Source organism: Rhea pennata, chromosome 3, assembly GCF_028389875.1.
Source record: "Rhea pennata isolate bPtePen1 chromosome 3, bPtePen1.pri, whole genome shotgun sequence".
In the NCBI taxonomy this organism is placed as follows: Eukaryota; Metazoa; Chordata; class Aves; order Rheiformes; family Rheidae; genus Rhea; species Rhea pennata.
In genome coordinates, this window is record NC_084665.1 from 100,428,737 (window position 1) to 100,449,179 (window position 20,443).

The 20,443-nt window shown below is 37.3% G+C and overlaps 1 protein-coding gene across 1 annotated transcript in view; it reads left to right on the forward strand.

Annotated features, from left to right (window-relative positions):
* The window catches only part of EYS (eyes shut homolog), an 872,934-nt gene that overhangs the window by 563,368 nt on the left and 289,123 nt on the right, over positions 1–20,443 (forward strand). The window contains exons 34-35 of the mRNA XM_062573097.1: positions 7,874–8,064; positions 9,792–9,883. Of these exons, the coding sequence (XP_062429081.1) occupies positions 7,874–8,064; positions 9,792–9,883 (283 nt within the window). The remainder of the gene's footprint in view (positions 1–7,873; positions 8,065–9,791; positions 9,884–20,443) is intronic.

Sequence of the window (20,443 nt, forward strand, 5' to 3'; positions counted from 1 at the left end):
TTAAAGGTGTTAAGTCCACAGGTTGGATACACTGCAGTTTTGACAAGATGTTTAACTATAATTGACAATAGACTCATTGTTTGAAAATCTTCTCCAGGGTGTTGAATGCTATTATTTTATTAAAGACATAAATTCTAGTTAGAAATGGAACTCCCACTAAGCAGCTTTCACATTGAGAAATTGTTTGTGAAAATCTCTTCCTCCCTTTTTTCAATAGTCAACTTCATGATTAAGTAATGTTATTGAAATTTAATTTTTGTCCATGTATTTTCCTCCTGCAAAGCAATTCCTCAAGAAGTGGAGAAACAAGGCCAAAATTAGTGTTTCCTAGTAAAGAAACATTGTTGAGGTTGCCTCATGCCATCTTAATCAGAGAATTGAAGAATTATAAATTAAGAATGAAATAACTCAATTCAACATCACTGCGGAATTATTACCAGCACTAATCTCTCCAGGAGTATTTGCTAAACTTCAACATTCTACAGATATTCTTGTAAATTAAAAGAATGGTGTGTATGAATAGTCATAAAAGAAAGAAATGGTGGGCAGTGCTAATTAAATATATTTTCCTGACTTCTTGTCTGCAAGTAATTCTTAGCAAAGTTTGTACTGCTTTTTCTTCACATGAAGTGTCAGTGATTGCACAGCTTGTCATTTATATACCACCATGTTTTCTTGAGAGAAATTCATCTTACTTTGCAAGGTTGGTAGTCTTTTGTGTTATCAGTGCTTCATGAAATGCAGATTAGATTACAGTAGCCTGGAAGACTGAACTGTGCCACAGATTCCAGAACTGTGATTCTCACTGAAGCTAACAACTTTTGCTATATATATAATAGCAGTTTAGACAATTTTCTTACAATTCTGTACCAAGCTACCTGCAGTCCTTTGACACAATGTCTTTAAGGGATTTAGTCTCCTTATCATACAAAGCAATGAGGTTGGTCAGGCATGATTTGCCCTTCGTAAACCCATGCCGGGTGCTCTCAATCACCTTCTTGTCTTTGATGTATTTAGAAATAGCTTCTAAGCTATTTGCTCCATAACCTTGCCAGGGACTGAGGTAATGGTGACCAGCCTGTAGTCTCCTGGATCCTCCATCATACCCTTATTGAAGATTAGTGTGACATCTGCCTTTTTGCTATGACCTTTCAAAAACTGCAGGGAGTCCTCACGCTATCATCAATCAGCTCCTTCAGCACCCAGGAATTCACCCCATTTGGCCCATCTCATGCATGCCCAAGTGTGTTAAGTGATGCCTAAATCTTTCTTCTTCTAATATGGGTACTGCTTCATTCCACGGACTCTCCTAGGAGGCCTAGGGACCTGGGACGTCAGAGAACAAGCCTTGCCAGTGAAAACTGAGGAAAAGTCACTGAGTAGCTCAGTCTTACTGCTATCATTTGTGACTAGAGACCTTGTCCCACGGAGTAATGGCCCACACTCTCCTTAGCCTTCCTTTTGCTGCAAATATACTTATAAAAACCTTTTTTTTTTCTCCTTTGACCTTTGCTGATTTCAACTCCACCTGGACTTTGGATTTTCTGCCCCCATTCCTACAAGTGCAGGCAGTGTCCCCATGTTCCTCCCGAGTTGCCTGTCCTTGCTTGCACTTTCTGTTTATTTCCTGTTCGTGTCTGAACTTAGACAGGAGCTCCGTATTAATCCATGCAACCTACAGCCACAGTTGCCTGAATTTCTGTACATTGACACGGACATTCTTGTGCTCTGAGGAGGTGCCCTTTAAGATTAGCCAGCCTTCCTAGGCCCCTTTGCCCTTCAGGGCTGTTTCTCACAGAATCCTGCCAAGCAGGTCCCTGAAGATGCTGAAGTTTGTTCTTTTGAAGACCAGGGTTGTAATTCTGCTATTTATCTTACTCATTCCCCTTGCGATCTTTAGCTCTGCAATCTCATTGTAAGCACAGCCAAGGCTGTCCTTGACCTTTACATCATCCAATACATCTTCCTTGTTTGTGAGCAGCACCTCCTCTGGTTGGTTCATTGGTCACCTGCATCAAGAAATTGTCTTCAGCATCACTTCAAGAAATCTCCTGGATTACTTATACCCAGCCATACTGCCCCTGCTAGCAGATACTAGCGTAACTGTGAGTACACGGGCCAGTTACTGTGGAACTTCCTCTAGCAACCTAAAGAAGGCTTCATTTGCCTCCTCCTCTTGATCTGTAGCAGACACTACAACATCCGCTGCAGTCTATACTCTATCCATTTTGGTCTGTACTCTAATCCTTGCCCACAAGCTCTCAACTACTTCATCACTTGCCATAAGGCAAAGTTCCATGCATCTGAGCACAACATCTAATTGCAAAGAGTGCAACCCCTTTTTCATGTCTGCCTACCCTGCCTTTCCTGAAGAGCCTGTATCCCTCCCCTGCAGCACTCCAGCCATGACAGCTATCCTATCTTGTCTCCAAAATTCCAATGAGGTTGTAAATCTGCACCTGTGTGTGGACTTCTAATTCCTCCTGCTTGTTCTCTGTATTGTGTGCATTAGTATACAGGCATCTGAGATGCTCTCCTGTCAAGTCATGCTGTTTTTACAGGGGAACTGAGACCTTTACCTATCATGCTGTTCCCCACATACATCTGCCCTTATGCCTTCACATTGCAGGTTATGATAACCCTATCCCAGCATACCTGGTCTAAAGCCCCCCTCATCGGGTTAGCAAGCAGACACTTTTGTCCCTCCTGTCATCCCTGCTCAGCAGCTGCCACTCCTCAAAGAAGCTGCAGAAGCAAAGTTCTACCTGCAACACCAGCCACAAGTGTTGACCCATTGGATGAGTCCACTGCTGGTTGAACCTTTCCACTTCACTGGAATGATTGAAGAGACGCTTGCTAGGCCGGCAGGCCACCATCCACCCCAGTCCCCAGAGCTCTGCAGTTACTCCTGCTATTCTTCTGGTTGCCCTGGCAATGTTGTCAGTGATCACATGGATGAGAAGCAAGGGGTAAGCAGTGTGTGGCTGGACAGACCTCACACCCCCCTCTGCATCCTCCCCGACCCTGGCCCCTGACAAACAACAAGCCTCCAGAGATGCTGGGTGGGGTTGGCAGATTGGGGCTACCCTGGCAAGCTGGCCAGCCTCCCAACCTGGTAGAAAGGGGTCTCCAGTACACATATTACTTGCCTTTCTCATTTTTGCAGACAGAAGGTTTGGGTTCAGCTGGCTCTGAGGAATCCTCTGAAAGGTCTTGTTTGTCCTCAGCCATGCCCAGGGCACTATATCACGAAGCTGCCAGTCTGTAGGTCCATCAGCTCCTGTTGCCAGAGGTCACGAGCTGCCAGCCTTCCCCATCCAACTGCCACCTTCTGCTCCAGCGTGACCATGGCCTCTAGCTGACCCTTCTGCCTTGCTTTGTGTCCCCAAGCTTGTCATCTCCTCACGCTTTTTGCAAACACCCTCCATTGCTCTTCTCGTTTTCCTCCGCCATGCACAGCCAGCCCACCTCTCCCCTCACCACCACCACCGCCACCACAGCATGTGGAGGGCACCCCACGCTGCTGCCACCCATCCCTGCAGGAAGTGGTGTCTGAGGGCAGGAGGAGTGGGGAGATGGCTCTTCAGCAGCAGATAAGCGCTGTGGGATGACTCGTTGCCTTAACAACCAGCCGGTTTTAGAACAAGCGGGGCATGCTTTAAATGGTGCAATGCCTTAACGGAAAGTGTCTGCATTTTACGTGTGTTTGCACTTATGGTTTTGGCCTGCCCATTAGATGAACTCACGGGAGGAGACACTGCTAGTGGATATCTGGTATGCTGGTCTGTGCACTGGGCTTAGGAGGGCACCGCGCTGTTATGGCTGGAAGCTACGCGGCCGTGCTAGGAGGAGGATTGCTCTTCACAGGCTGTTCCCCAAGCACCTGCTCTTGGCTGCTGCTGCAAGTAGCCTGCCGGGCTCGATGGTTCCGTAGCTGACCCAGTGAAATAAGCCTTCTTACAGCGCTTTCGTTTCACTTTTCTGAAACTCTTTTTCCCACCTACAATTCCCCCAGCTTAAACAAATGTAACATTCTTATGACCACTGTTACATGCTGTTGTAAGAAACCTTTCTCTCTTTACTGAAAATAAATTTTCCAAATAAAGAAATTGTTCATATTTTTCATGAAAGTACTTCCCACAGGCAACTATACCATCTCATTGAATGTTGTGAGATATTTCTAATTAAAACAATAGTGAATAATGTAAAAAATGTGTCCACCAGAGGAAAAGAAAGGATAGCTTTATCAGGTTTATAGTTTTATCTATGGTGTATCATAATAAAAAGAGAATAGCAGTAGAAAGAACAAAAGCATTTGTTACAATCTTCTCTGTGCCTGAACCTGTGCAAAGTGCAGAGTATGCGTTAGACATAAATATCCGGAGACAGAAGCTTCATCCTCCAAAAGGTTGAGGAGCATATTTAGAATGTTGATTATCTCCCCCTGCCTTAAAAAAAAAAAAAAAAAAAAAAAAAAAAGACTTAAAGCCTTCGAGCTTTCAAGAAGTTTTAAATTTGAAGCTTTCAATCCTGAAGCTCAGCCCACTGAAGCTCGGGTTGGAATTGAGGAAATACTTCAGACACAGGCAAGAGTTAATGAAGATTGCCAGTCGGCTAGGGTGCAGAACTGTCCGCGTAGGCTTTCCGCTACGGCAAGGTCTCAAACCTTTTAACATTCTGACATTAATGTGAATTCCTGTAAACAGAGAAAGTGGAGAGCTGTACATACACAGGGGAGCAAGCTACAACTGAAAAGATTTAATAGGCCAAAGGGCTTTCTAGCTTCTTAGGAAAGCAAGTGTTAGACATTCAGAGTGAAAGACAAAATGCAGGTTTTGGGGTTTTGCTTTTGTTTCTTTTTTTTCTGAAAGGCTTGGGTTATGAGAGCTCTGTTTTAGGACAAATAACAATCTAGGAAGCCAGCTTTAGAGGTCAAATGAAAAAGCTACATGTAAGTGCAGTAGACGGATTATAAGCAAAGCCTATGTTCTATAAAAATGGATTATATACTGCTACAAATAATATGAGAATCTTTCTTTATAGGAAAAAACACAGGGGTGTTTTTTGTTAATAGCTATTGTGTGAAGAAATTTAGCCATTTACATGATTCAAGCAGCACATTTTCATTGGTTTCACAAAACCCTGGCACTCACTAAATATTCTTGAGTGCTTTCTCTCATTAACTCTTTCCATATATATGGACATAGAGGACTGTTGCAATATTTTTACTACTGAGTTGATTGCTTTGAAAAGCTTTCTCATTAGCAGCAGGAATATATCTCCCTTAGGAAGCCAAACTGGACCCAAACCCTTGGAATAATGGAGTGTATTGTCTTGCAAGGTAGCATGACTTGTGACCATAGGAAGTTAAAAGGATGTCGGGGAGAGTAAAGCATGGTGGCTGTCTGCAGTGCTCTGCATGCTGAGTATAATTATAGATAGAAAACTGAAAGTAGACACCAACAGCTTTTGCTTGTTAGGTATTTTTTGAAATGTAATAAAAGATCCCATTCTCACTTCAGGTACCAGACTTAGATTATAGTTTCAGGAATCCTAAGTAAACTGCTTCCCCCCTCCCTTTTTTTTCCCTATTTGCATGATGAGATTTCACTTCCATATAGCACGCTTTCTGGGTGGTCAGATGCTTTATGCCAGCAAAGAACTGACATAACTTTTACCTATCCTCACGTACCCCTTAGTTGAGTGTGCTGAGCAAGGCAAAACACTGAGAAGGGAAAGAAGGAATCAGGACTGCTGGAAAGAGATGCCTGTGCAGCTTCGCTGTCTTTCAGCCATGCTGAACTCCTAAATGGAGGCAAGAAAATGGTTATTTAAATGTCAGCATCTTAGGAGTGTGAGGAGACGCTAGTGGGTCCATGGGAAGAGCAAAACCACATGCAGGGGCAGTTTAGGGTGAGTGGAATGAGTGAAAGGATTAATGCTTAGTAGAGAAATCAGGAAAGCAAACTAATAAGGAGTGGAGGAAATCCTCTAGAGCAGTAACTGCCCTTAGAGAAATTGTTCTGCCTGGAAAAAAGAAGAATAAGAATTTTTTATATGCAAGTTTTGCATATTTTTAATTGTTTCTGAAATTTACACATACTGGTGGATTTTTCAAAGCAGAATTTTTAAAGATTAAAAACATTTAAAATTATGAAGTTCATTGATTAGTATTGTCTGAAATTTTTGATTTCTTTTACTTCATGTTGTATGTATGTATATGTATGTTCATATGTACATATATAACTGGTTTGTGGCTTTTTTTTTTTTTTTTTTTTTTTTTCCCAGCACTTCGTGGCAGTTTGTTAGAAAGAGTTGTGTTCAAGATTTGACTACAACTACAGTGGTGACTCCAAACCTAACTTTGTAAATAGCGTTTTAATAGAGCAGTAGTAATAGTATGTAATTTATCTCATTATGACTGATGTTCAGAATTTAAACATTCATGTTTATGTATTTGCTGTTGCAGTTTGTGTTAGAACAGATGAAAATTTTACTTGTTATAGAAAATAGAAATATGATCTGTGGCCTTCCAAGATACTCAAAATCAATGCTTTAAAAATAATTCAGTGAAATTTGAGCCAAGCAAATATAATCATTCACTTACTGTGTTATGCATCACATCTAGGTTCATATTGTTACACTTTTTTTTTAACAAGTGAGTTGTTAATATTTCTTTAAATTTATTTCTGTTGCATAAAGTCAATCAAAGAAATAAGTGTATGCTGTGCCATTCTTCAAGTGAAACTAAAGCATATTCTGCTTGTGCAAACATTGAAATATTGCAGTGGTGCTAAAATAAAATGACTGAACAGCTAAAGTACTTCTCCCACGTTACATGTGTGGTGCAAGAGCACATTAATTTTTAATTCTTTATGAGCAGGTATATGTACTATCTAAAGCTCAGTTAGAACATTAGCAAGTAAATAATTAAGAGGTGCATGAATATGTGTTTGAGATGGGGCCCGGGCTACTAACTTCTTAGCATCTGTGCATGAACAAGTACCTGTATGCGTGTTGAATATTCTCTTCTTGTAAAAATATGATATGAGAAAGAGATGGAAGGAGGAAGAGAGAGAAAAAGGAAAAGAAAGAAAGAAGGAAGGGAGGGAGGAAAGGAAAGAAACACTTATTTAAGTGTACTCCTATGTCATCTGATGTGTTTGCAACCGTGCATGCATCTGCCCTTGCCAGGTATGGTCCAGAGTGCAGGCGATAATAAGGATCCAGATTAACAAAACAGACAGGCTAAATGTAGTCAGGATAGAAATGTTCATGCTCCATCACCCTAGCAAGCATTAACCGCCTTTCCTTTTGTTCATTTTGGATAGAAACAGTTGATGTATTTGATTAAGATGCCACGTTCATAATTAAGTTGCTGAATGTCTTCCTCCCTCTCCATACTTTGGGGTCATTTCTGCAAAGACATTCAGACTCGTTCTTTAATGAATATATTCATTCTTACAGCAAAAACCGTTTGAATGTCTAACTTCAATAAAACTACTTTTGACCTACATGGAGACAAAGATTCCCTCAAAATGAGGAAATCTTCACTGCTAGAAATTTTCCAAGTACTTTCGCCAGAATATTGCAAAAAACTCAACTTCATAGCTTTTCCTTTCAGGCATTTATCCTAGTTGCCTATTTAATATAATTTGGCCTAAACTTTTATGTCCAGTTTTAGAAATTCTCGGAGCTGGTCTTTTAAAGAAGAAAAGTAACATAAATGTTCAAATTCATAGCTGTTTACTTAACAGATATAAAAGAATATCCTACACCTCTGCTTGCGTTTGCAGAATAAGAAAGCTCTCTGGGGGAAGAAGAAAAAATGTCTTTGTACCCTTATTTTATTTTTCGTAAATTGTATTTACAGATTTCAGTCATGCTCGCTATTATGGTGACTCTTACCTGGAATTTCAAGGCTTGCATTTGAACACACAAAACTTCATCCACTTGGAATTTAAGACCTATAATCCTCATGGACTCCTTCTGTATATTGAGCAGAGCCCAGAAACAGTAGGACGTTTTTTAATTCAGCTCTTCATCAGGAATAGCACCTTACAGGTAACACATCAAAATACTCTAATGGTGTGGAGCAGGCGGAAGTGAAGTCTGGGATCTTATAACAATTTCAATATTTTTTTTCTGCTCCCTACTGTAGAAGGCAGTATGTGCTGTTGAAGGTCTTGATATTCTTTAACATTTTAAATAAAACGGTTGTCAAACTTGCCATCTGTAAGGCAAAATCAGGTCTCATGGGATATTTCATGGGAGGGGTGCATGAGAAAAACTGAATCATGAGGTTTGAGTGTCTCATAAAATGTACACATTAAACAACAAAAATAAATAAAGAACATTAGATATTTTTCTTTTCAGTTAGTAGAAATTAAGGGATTTAATTTTACCTACAAAGCCTGAACCTACTTACTGAACTTCCTCTTGTGCAACTTTGTTAAAATTATAGTGAGGGAATTGGCTCTGGCACTTAGTGAATTTTGTTATAGAAAAATTTACTGTGTGAGGGAAAAGAGTGTATATTATTATTGTGTGGCTCTAAGTAGAAGCCTTTTACTTAATCTAACACATTCATTCTTAGTTCTAAAGGATCACAAAACCCACTTGTTTGGCTTTTCTGGACAAACTAAATAGGAATATATTTTTTTACAAACATAAAGGAATGGAATGTATATTGCAATATATTTACCTCTGGCAAATTATTCTTTCCTTCCTAAAGAAAAGATATAGCTTGGAATAGTGAAGAGATTGATAGATACTAAAGAGGATATAAAAAGATATTTAAAAGAGAAGCTACTTTTCTTATAGTGCATCCTCCTTCTTTTCTGCTAGAAATTCCCCAAAGTTTGGCTCTAATATTCTTCTTCAAGGATTGTGGAGCGACTATTAGGAACAGTGTTTTTCAGTTATATTCCTGTTATACAGAACAGGACCATAGACAAAAGATATATAAATTGCAGATAAATGGAAAAAGAAAAATTAGTCTGTATTTTGTTATATAGTTATGTTTTGTTATATTATGATTATTCAAACAGAGATTAGTTGTGGCAGGAAGTTATCCAAGATTTAGAAAATGTTGATGGCTTTAGGTCCATCTTACTTGCATTCATGGTGAAGTAATGATGCAGAAAAATATTTTTCTAACATATCATAAGCATCATAAAATATGAAAGTACTTTAATTGACAAAAATCTATTCAGATATCCCAGTGTGCCATGTTAAAACTAATTGAATTCACTTAGACATTCGCAAAACTGGTCTATTAAATGTAGATTTAAAGCCCAATGAACAAATGGTTCTAAGCTCACAATCAAGCTACAATTACAAGCAGACAAACCATGAAATCAAGTGCTTGTTCACATTAGTATAGGAAATTAAATGGTGTTCCTAAATACTCAAGCTTGCATGCAACATTACGTGTTTGGAAGTGTAAGGAGGCCATAAAATGGTAAGTAAAATTCACCTGTGGCCAATGTTAATTTTGGCTGGGTCACAGATGGTCAGCTTCTTTGCAAATCAGGCCCATAGTGCATTATTCTACAACCTACAAAGATGAGAGTGTTTTCATCCAGGCTAGGAAATATATATGTGTGTTTCTGTATTTCTGGTACCATGGACTTTCTGATCCAGGTCTCTAAAGTAGCATTAATTTTCCTTGACATGATATGTTCCAGATTTTATGAGATCATTTGCTATTTCTAAAATTCAAGTTTCTAAGCCTGTAGCAGTTTAATTATTACAAATTATGTACTAAGAGCACCTTTCCCACTCTGTAGTACCAGTTTTTATGTGCTGAAGCAGCAGAAGTCAGAAACATCAATACTACTGCCAGAGTGGATGATGGACGCTGGTATAAAGTACAAATTAGGTAAGTTTTATATTTTAGTATTGTCTGTATTTATAATTGCCTAGAAGACCATCTAGGCTGGACAGCTGGTAAATTCCAGTGATATTACATCTCACTAGCTGTGAGTGATAACTAAATTTGTGCAGAGAAATCGTATTATGCCAGTTTGGGCTGTTATACATCCTTGGGAAAAATGTTTGAAACTGTAGTATTGTTAAACAGTGCTCATCACTTCAATGATGTTCTTAAAGGAAACAATTTGTTCTCATTGATAGCATCTATCCATAGCAAACGTAAACACTTGGGCAAGGAAGCTATTGTGCATTATTTGGAATGGAAACTGGAAATGGAAAAATCTTGGCATATAGATAGATAGGTAAAAGCAGTACCATGGCTCCTGCCTTTTCTTGCTTTTACTGACTTGCAATTCATAACAGAATATGTTACTCCTGTAAAAGAAATGGTGACTGCAACTGAAGCAGGATAAAATGAAAGGAAAATAGGGTAGGTAGCAGTTTTCTCAGGCTCTTTGTTTCCAAATGGTGCTTGTTTCTTTTCATGGCCATGTGTGGAAAGGAGAATGTGAGTTTCAGAATTAGATATAAGTATTTACCTTTATAAGAAACTATATGAAGGCTGACCATAGCCATTACATTTGGATATCTTACAGGAAATCAGAGGGGGAAAGTACCTGGTTTTGTCTGGAAATAAATGGCAGAAACCTAGGTGCAGCAGGCCTTGTAACCAAACTTGTTGGCAATTCCTTTGTATTGTGAAGCCAAAAAATAATTATTATCTACCAAAACTGACTGTGCTTAGTTTTGTATACGAGATACCTCTACCACCAAAAGTCAGTGTCCTGAGTTGCAGAGTGTTACAGGTAAAGAGCAAAGACAGGTGAGAAGAAGAGATGGCATACCAGGAAGAAAAATAAGTCAGATTTTAGTTTAACTGGAGTTTCTAGAACAGATTTGTCTAAAGACAAGCCAGATGTGAGCTATATATTATCAGAGCACAATAGTCTTGCTAATAAATTAATTTAGGAAGCTGAATCACCAATAAGAAGTGAATCGTCTTCAAATACTTGTGGAAAAAAAAAAAAAATCTTTGTGAAGGGGCAATGGTGACCTACGTGTATGTGGTTTTACCAAGCAAATGTACATAGATGTACCTAATGACCAATTATCAATGCTGTTAGAGATTTTGACAAAAATTTCCATAAACAACTCCCAGAATTGTCGTGAGATAAAACATTAAACAGAATATTACATTTTAGATCAAGTTTTGGTATGGAAATGGGGTAGTGCTAGCATCAGAAAGTCCTATTAAAGATTGTTGGTTTGTTTTGTTTTTTCCTGTTTGCTCCTATAATTTATTACTGCTATGGAAACACAGTGCAATGTAGTTGCTCTTAATCTGAGAGTACGTTCCTGCTGTGAATGGATTTGTTGCTCTCTCATAACAAGATATATTCTTGAAATGTCTTATTTCCTTATTTATAATCCAGATGTATATTTCAAAATGTCCTTGGATATTTTATTTTTAGGAGTAACAGTTTTTTTATTTACTAAGCCTAAGACCTAAATCACAGTAGAAGGGCTAGTGATTTCTACAAAGCAAAAAGAATTGAAGGTGTTACAAGACTCTGAAGCAGTCTCTAAGCAATATCTAAAGGTTAAATTCCCAGTCTGGATGCTGTGCTAGAAGCCAATACTTGAAGTTTTGATCAGGACATAGAAAGCTTTGTGCATTCTTTCCCTCTGGAATGCTGTTGCACGACACTTTCATTCTCAGTACTGTGAGCCATTGTAAAAGGACATAAAAATTTGATCTGATCAGTTATTTCTGCTTTGGGGTTCATCTGAACTAGGATTATCTTACTCCAAGCGAGAAGCATCTAACTCATCAGTTTAGGGACTGCTTGGACAAAAGTCTTGTGCTATTCTCTCATGTTAGTGTGCATCACACCTAACCACACTGTCCTTTCGTTTCTTTGGATGGTCACCCTAGAACATAAGGGCTTCTGCAGGGAGTTCCCTGATCTCACTCTTGCAATCAGAGTACTGTATACAGGCATGAAAGAACTTGAAGCCAGCGCAGCTACGTGCACAGATCTTGACAACAACATGAGCTGAAATACCTTTTTATATGACCCCTTCTATTGCCTCTCCAACCTGCTATGGTAACTAGAAAAATCAGGGCAACCATTAATGCATCAACTATAGGAAAAAAAAATGGTAGCGTGATAAAGCCTAAAAGTAGGAATATTTATTTGGATTTTCTCTGCTTTACAGACAGAGGCATGCTACTGAACCTGCCTTCCCCTCAATCTGCCTCTGTTCTCATCCCCTGAACCACAGATTGGAATAACAGCCCAGCACAGGTGCTAACAAAAAATTTTCACAGAAAAGTTCTTGCACACTCAATGCTGTAAAAAAAACCTTGAGAAAAGCATGTTTCAGCTGGAGTATTAAAACTGCCATATCATTGCCATTACTCAGAACTGCATTATCTATCATTATCTGAGTGCACTTGTTTTATGGATTTTTTCCTCCCAACTCCAACCATCAGAAAGGAGCTTGAATCTTCAGATCAGTCTTTGTCAAAAGCTGGAGGGTAGAACATTTCCATTTCTATTGCCAGTGCTCCTTGAGAGCCTAGAAAGAAAGGGAGGAAAGATGGAAGGAAGGAAGAAGCATCTTCTTTCGTTTGCAGAGAATGGTGATTATTTTAGGACTGCTCAGGTCCTGAAATAAAATCAGGTCCTGATTTTCACTGTTGAAGCAGAAGGAATGCAGAACATTAATGGGATTCAGCACATGTAATGAGCAGTTGTCAATTAATCACTCCACTACCTTTACAGATTGGAAATGGTTTGGAAAGTTGTTTCAGGATTTAAAATCTGTATGGTACAGATGTCTAAAGGATTTGGTTAGAAGTTGCTTCTTATTTTCATCCAATATTTCTTCACATGCACTTGAATTAGTTATGCAAATATAAATTCTGCAGTGATAAGTATACTGCTTTTTATTAAATGTATATTATTGACAAATACCTAATTTGACAAAGTGAGTCTGGAAACTTATATATTTTATGAAGCTAACATTTAATTTGATCGACTGTGACGTAAAATACCATAGTAAATCTTACAATGACTTGAGCGAAAACTTTCAGCAGTTGTCTAAAGCTTTGGAAACATTATTTAGTCCTCATGGAACTGACTTTCATTGAGATAAGTTAAGTTTCGAACAATACTATCTGGAAAGCTGGCAAAGTCAGAACAAGAATGTGGGAATTACTGAATATTATAACAGTATATATGAGCAGTGTGGATTTTTCTTTGTTCTGTAGATGTTGAGAATTATGAACAGACATCATAGGTAATAAAAAAAACTGCAGCGTTGTACTAGCTTGCTGAAAGAAACTATTCATTCTCATCACTTAAGATATTCCTGGTTGTTTCAAGTGTCACTCTCTGTGGCCCTGTGATGGAAAGATTTTTGTCTGCCAAATTCACTAAAACCAGTGCATTTCAATTACTGAAGATGAGCTATCTGCAAAAAATATAGTGTCTCTACAATCATATAGTACCTAAAAGAAATAGAATTAAAAGCAGTGCTGTGTAATGCACATCGAAGTACAGTGAAAATTAGACTGTGATATTATCTTCCTTTTCTACTTTCAGGGGAACATTTTACTGCTTCCTTTATCCCGTATAAATCATTTTTGATGTGAATAAAAGAAGTGTCATACCTTTTAATGTTTGCAAATAAACATGTATGTATTACTGTCAGAGAACAGTCCTGTAGTTCATCAGAATACTCATGCTGAAAATAGAATAGCAGCATTGCTGTAAATCTTTTTCTACAATAACGGGATATTGCAGCCAAAACTTTACCAATTTAATAAAATTAGATACAATAAGAGAACTGGATTTTCATCACAGATCTTGGATAAGTTGATAATTTTGGATAGAATATGACTTTTTTCCTCAGAGTAGTCTTTATTCACTGGGTAGTTGTTACAGTGGCGGCTATTAAACACATTGCCAAGTTTTGCCTCAGAGCGATGACTGAGAGCTTTGTTTCATATGTAAACTAGTGCAATTATTTATTAAGTCTAAATTTTAAAGAAAATCATTGCAACTGTTTTACTTACATATCTAACTATGATTTTTGTTTTTCTTAAGAACGTTACTAGTGAAGTGAAAGAGCTACTTGGCAAACTTGGATATGGATAGGATTCCACAGGGATTGTATTTTGCATTGTATTCTACGGAGAGAAGACAACCTTTAAAAGACTCAGGCCTTAGACAGTTTACATTTTTCTTCTTGTTATGAGGATATAGTTACCTCACAGGCAATACAGGAGATGTTCTACCACAATCTTCATATTCAAACCTTTATAAAACTATGTAAGATTTATCTTCTTCTCTGTTCATCAAAACAAATTGATAAAGTAGCACACTTTGCAGAAAAAGGCCAGACTGCAGCTGTGATATTAGAAACTTGTCCTTTTCTTGCGCCACTGTGCGCCATTTGAACAAGAATCATTTCGGTACTGATAATATTATTATCAGCAAAAGTATTTTCATTTCTTTGATTAAATGAACTTTTAATTTTATTTTTTCTCTCAGATCACAATGGGCAATTGCTTTAGCAAATCTAGCTGATTATGAGTTGACTATGCAGTAGACATCAGCAATATAACTTCTTTCTTTAAAGAGAGTGGAGCCAGTCTGAGCTTTTTATTTAATCAACTTTGTACTATTTTGATTAGAAAACTGCTGCAGATGCTGCATCGATCTGAAACCAGACTGCAAAATATGGCAGTATTCTTATCTTAAGAGTGCATTATTCTTTTCCAGGAACTCAGAATGTTTGTAATTTGAGGTTTTCCCTGGTTAACTATAGGGCTTTTGGTGATTGATTGTCTTGGTTTTGAGGTGTAGACATTTTTTACCTCCTGTAGGCAGAAGAAAGCCATAATGCATGACATAATACATCTCATCATGCCATAATACAACAGATTAAGACAGCAAACATGCTAACTCTGGAACCTGTATGTTAACTTGTTTGTTAGTAGCTTTCTATGAAGGCCTGAGATAATCTATGTGGTACAAAATATGTTGTATTTATTATCCTTCAGAATATGCTATAATGCCCTAGGATTTTCTGGTAAAAATAAGCAAATGATAAATGGTGAAGAGAAAGTTACAGACAGTTATAGAAGAGTCAGCTTCTTATTTTTTGAGCTGGGGATGCTTCTGTCTTTCCTTTCATTTTTATCATAAATTCCTCATTTTGTTGTAGTACGAAGGTGCTGAGCGTTGGCCTTGATTGCTAACATAATGGCACACAGGTGAAGGAACCATCCGTCCATTGCTTCATGTGCCATGTGAAAGCAATATATTCTACTTAATGGAAACTTGCTTAATGGGCCTTCTCCTCGGAAACCACAAGATATTAATGGCAGTGGCTTCTGCTTAATTAGAGAAGTGCACTCAACAGTTACGCAGCACCATAAGAACTGTGTTCTTGCTGTAAGATAGGTTCAAATTCTTTTCATTTTCTACCATTCCCCCCCCCACCCAGCAGGTATCAGTGGAGCTGCACCTGCTGTATGACATCTGTTGAAGCACTTGCGCTTACCCACGGTTATGACTGATTTAAATTTAATTATCTATATAAAGGATTTAGGAAGTTGCTTGACCTCTAAACAGTGATCGGCTATTGATAGGGTCCTCAGAAACTTACTTTCCTAAGGATGTCTTCATTGATCCTTTTTTGATCCCTGCTAAAATGCTTCATGCAAAGCTAGTGTGAAATACATGTGAGTGTTGTCTTATCCCTTAATTTCTACCTTAGTATAGTCTGAAACTTTTCTAAGCTCAATGGTCTTACGTGGAAAAAGTCCAGGTCATTATAACAACACTGGTGATAACATAGTATTTCCTGTTTCCTAAATTCCACTGTATCCCGCTTCCTAATGAGGTAGTATCTGTTACTTATTGCGGTATCCATCGCAGAAAGGCTAGTCAATGGAAAAAAAAAAAAAAAGATTGGGTATTTGAGAACATAGCTTAGATCTAGAGGCATTTTTTTATTTAAAATGGACAAAAAAGATGAAAATTTTTGACATATGATATTAATGTCAAGACCTGGATTTGTAAGCGGTAAAATAGGAACAAGATGATTAGGGTATTCTGGGACACATCTGAAAGGAAAAGGATACTGGCCTTGAAACAATAAAGAGCAGCTATTGGCATGAATAGCTGGAAAAATGCCTTCAAATTCAAGTTTACTGGAGGTTTCTTTTATACTATGACACTATCATGGCGCACTAGCAGAGCATGAAAATGCAACAGCAGTGGCAATGCTGGATTGAACCAAGAGAATCAAATTCTGATTGATGTAAAAACAAGTTTGAATCAAAAACCATTAAGTAGAGGAAAAGTTTTGAAATCGTGGCATTCGGAATATCGATTTATGTATTTTTCAGTTAATTCTGCTAACTTACATAGTGTATTTAGAAAGAAAGAATATGATTTTAATCCTTTCATAGATAAACAGAAAGGAAGTTGGACTAATAATATTCCCTCCTGTGACTATTTTCTTTATTTTTATCTCACTAATACTTCACAATTTATATGTTGCTTAAAGTATCTTTTTATCTGGAGGTTAAGTGTTCAGAAAAAACAATGGTGCTTCACAAGAATAAGTGTCCAATCAAAAAATGGTTTTCAAATGAGACTACTTTTTTTGACCAAGAACATAAACTTCCCTTTTTAATGACTTAGAGCACTATGACAATAATGAGTTTGTAGATGCTAGAGGTGAATAACAAAGTAGATTCAAACTTAGCATATCACAAAAAAATCATCAGAATGGTTAAAGTGTAAACTTAGATAAACAGAGAGAATGCATTGTTGATACCTGCTGCTGACAGGAGAAGAAATATTAAGGAAAGTGAAAGGCAAACTATGAAATTATAGTTATCCAGTTTTCTGCATGAGGAAACATTGATTTCTTTTACTGAAGATTATTTTTGTGTTCAAATACAAGAAATTATTTCTTGTACAATATATCAATGCATTTATCTTCTATTAATCTTAGGTATTTTTAAAGTACCTGTTAGATTAATATTTTTTTTTCTATAAAGAGAACACCTTAAACGTCAGTAGTAGAACTGCTTTACCAAAACCATTATTTACTGGTTTTTGAAGTTTCATTAAAGTAAAAATCAAAACTATATTAAGCTTTATTTTTAGATTCCCAGACTATTCATTCTTTTTAGTTACAAATGCCTTTCTTTTCCCTTTCTTCATTTTTTTTTTTTTTAAAAAAGGAAACAACATGCCATCTCGTATTGACTACTGCTTATCACTGCACTCCATATCTTTGAGAGATATTGTCTCAACAATTCATGCATTTGCCAGAGGCTTCTCCTCGGGATATGTCCTTAGCTGGTTCTCTGCATAAAAATATTTAAATCCTATTTATATGCCGTGCAATCTACACAGAAACTCTCAATTCCATTCTTCACATTATTAATTTCCTAGACTATTCATAATTTCACACTTAGAATAACCTAAAGTGATATTTTTTAAAAAAAGAATAGTTAGAACATTGACTGGCATCTTGGCAATCCAATAACTTCTTTTATACACTTAAATGGGCTAAGCCCTTGACTTCTGAAGTAATTGAAATTATTTTGAAGTTCTCATGTTTTCCATTTGATGCCAAATTATTTTATACTATATATGCATACTAAATGAAAGCAAATGGACCAGGCACCTCAAAGGGAGGGCAGGGAGGAAACAGTGTAGCGCTTAGAAAATACTTATAACTTCTTTTGCCCTTCATGAATAAATGCATTGAATCACTTGGACACTATAGAATAAGATAATATGGGCTACCATTTTTATCTAACAAAAAAAAAAAACTAAAATTCCTTGGTTTGGAGTTTCAGTCCTCTAGGGTGATCTCCTCTATGGCATAAATTTTCAATATTTTGCTCAGAAAGCTATAGACTTCAGTTAAATCAAATCCTTATCCTTCTCTTTCTTAAATACTTTCCTAAGATACATTCTACAATAGTCACCTGTGCCTAAAATCAAAGTGTTGATGAGGAATTTGTGTAACCAAAAGATTTTGATAGGCAAACCATAACTAATACTTTAGAGAGATGCTTAAAAAAAAAAAAAAAAAAAAAATGAACGAAGATCCTTTGTGACCCTGCTAACTCTAGAGCTGTTAGACACGTGAGCCCGGGTTTGTGAACGAGCAGTGGCAGACAGCTGAGAAGTGCAATTCTCGTCACCTCAAAGATTTTTTTACACGCTAGATATTCATTCTCCCAAAATTCCAGCTCTGTTATTTGAGAGATGTTCTGGAGAAAGGAGTTAGAAAAATAATTAGCCTGTTCAGTACTGGGAGAAAAATGCTGTTAGGCACTGCGTGTTGCCTCCAGAAGCCTGGAGGCATAAGATTTGATTAAAATCATTGTGCTGAGGCAGATATGAGGCAGCACGAGTATTTGAAAGATGATGCAAGCCATTCTTTTCTCCCTGAAGAGAGAGATGTGCAGAGAGCGGGACAAGTAGCATAGCTGCCTTGTTTATTCAGAGCGCTGTGCGAGAGCTGTTCAGTGCAACTTCAATTTAATAAGAATTCAGTCAGACTGAGTTGTCTGGAGGGAGGGAGATTGCTCCTCCTCTGAGAGCAAATGAGCTTTGTCTGTCTGGAGGACAGCGTGGAGCTTGCAAAGAGTCTGCAGCAAAAGCACAGAGAAAATCCCCCCAAAAGCAAGGGGTCTGCTTGCTGTAGGAAGCAAGCACTAAACTGAGCCATGCAAGATGGAAGGAAGGAGATTTTATTTGGGACCAAGAGTTTATAGTAAAAAATTAATTCAAGCTAGAAAGCTCTTGAAAGCTGCTGGGCTGAAAAATAGGTTTTGGAGAGCGAACGCCCCCCATGCAACTGTACAATGGATGGACAACACATTTTCTTTCAAGTTTTTTATTGAATCTATCTCACCTTATTCTACATTTTCAATAGTTATATTTTTAAAAATTTTGGTTATTTTGTGTTCTAAACAAAGTCTAACTTTAAAGAATGGGCTTCTTTAACGTCTTTTGGGAGAAGTTACTTTTATTAAAGGGGGACAATGCAGAGTCCCATTAAAAAGAGAGTTTTTGCCTCAGGAAGACTTATATTTAAGTTGCTTTGTTGTTCTTCCCTTTTTCTCATTTGACTACCTGCTTTGTTCTTGCTTTTGTCACCAGAGCTCATGTTTCAACTCTTATCGATCAGACAATTGATCCAGATAAAAAATATGTTTGTGGGGTTAGCAGAGTCTGTCTGCAGCTGAGTGATTTCCTAAATGCAAATTGCAGCTTGATTATGAGGGAGAGCACAAGGAAAAGAGAAGCAACAAATGAATAGCCATGGAATAATGGCTGGAATTTATTCTCCTGCCTAAACTGCCAGTCAAACCACACCTACTACTGTATAGGAAGCGCCAGTGAGACAACTCAGGCTCCACCATATCTATTCTACATATTTGGATTACTCCCTTCACTGTCAGAATTTCTCCAAGGTGTTAGCTTAAAACTTACCTTGGTATAAAGAACAATTTAACTTTCCTTCAGAAACAGCTCTGAACTTGTGCTGTTACACTGTGAAGGTACCAGATGGTACTCTTTTGAGCACTGTGTAGTAAAGATCTTAGATTTGTATTGCTGGACATGTCAGAACTCCCTTTGCCAGTTAATTTCCAAAAATTAAAGAATATTGAAAATAGACTTTTCCTTGCATATCTGTCTCGGCATGTGAAAAATTCTGCATTGATTTTTGTAGTCAAACAAAAGAATGAAAGTAAAGCTAATACAATGCCAGACAAATTTGACACTTATAAAATGAAGAATTCTGGGAAAATCGCTTTGTTCCAAATATTTTGCTTATCTTCACTGCTTTCCCTCGAGTTTGTCTGTTATCGGTGAGATTGTCAGTTTCTCACTGTCAGTCTTTCATAGCACTAAAAAAAAATGCAGAGAGTCTATGTAAGTATGTATGTACCTATTTAGGCAAAATGAGAATTAAATATAGCAAAGATCCAAATGCCTTTGAGACCCAGAAGGAAATAGAGAGAAGTAATATTTTGCCTTTAGTTAAGGCTCAAAGCTCAAATCTTGTTGAAAATACTAAACACCTACTAACTCTACTGCTAGCTTTTGTATAGCTGAGCTTCAGAGATCAGGTGCTTTTATCTTTTTAATATTAGAAAATGCAGTTAAATGATTTTATTCTATTTTTCCTCAATATAACATAAAAAATAACTTAATTAGAATAAAAACAAGTCAGTAAAGCAAAGCTCAGTAAGTTGCATGTGTTTTTTGTATTCCACAAGGGATAATTGTTTTTCATAAGCTTCATATGAGCTAACGGAGAATAAGCAACTGCTTTTTTATAACAATGTAATTGGGTGTAGTATATTTAATTATACTAAATTGATTATAATAACAGTTAATAACAACATAATTCTGCCAATTAGCTTGATAAGCTGTTGTTTTACAGCCTC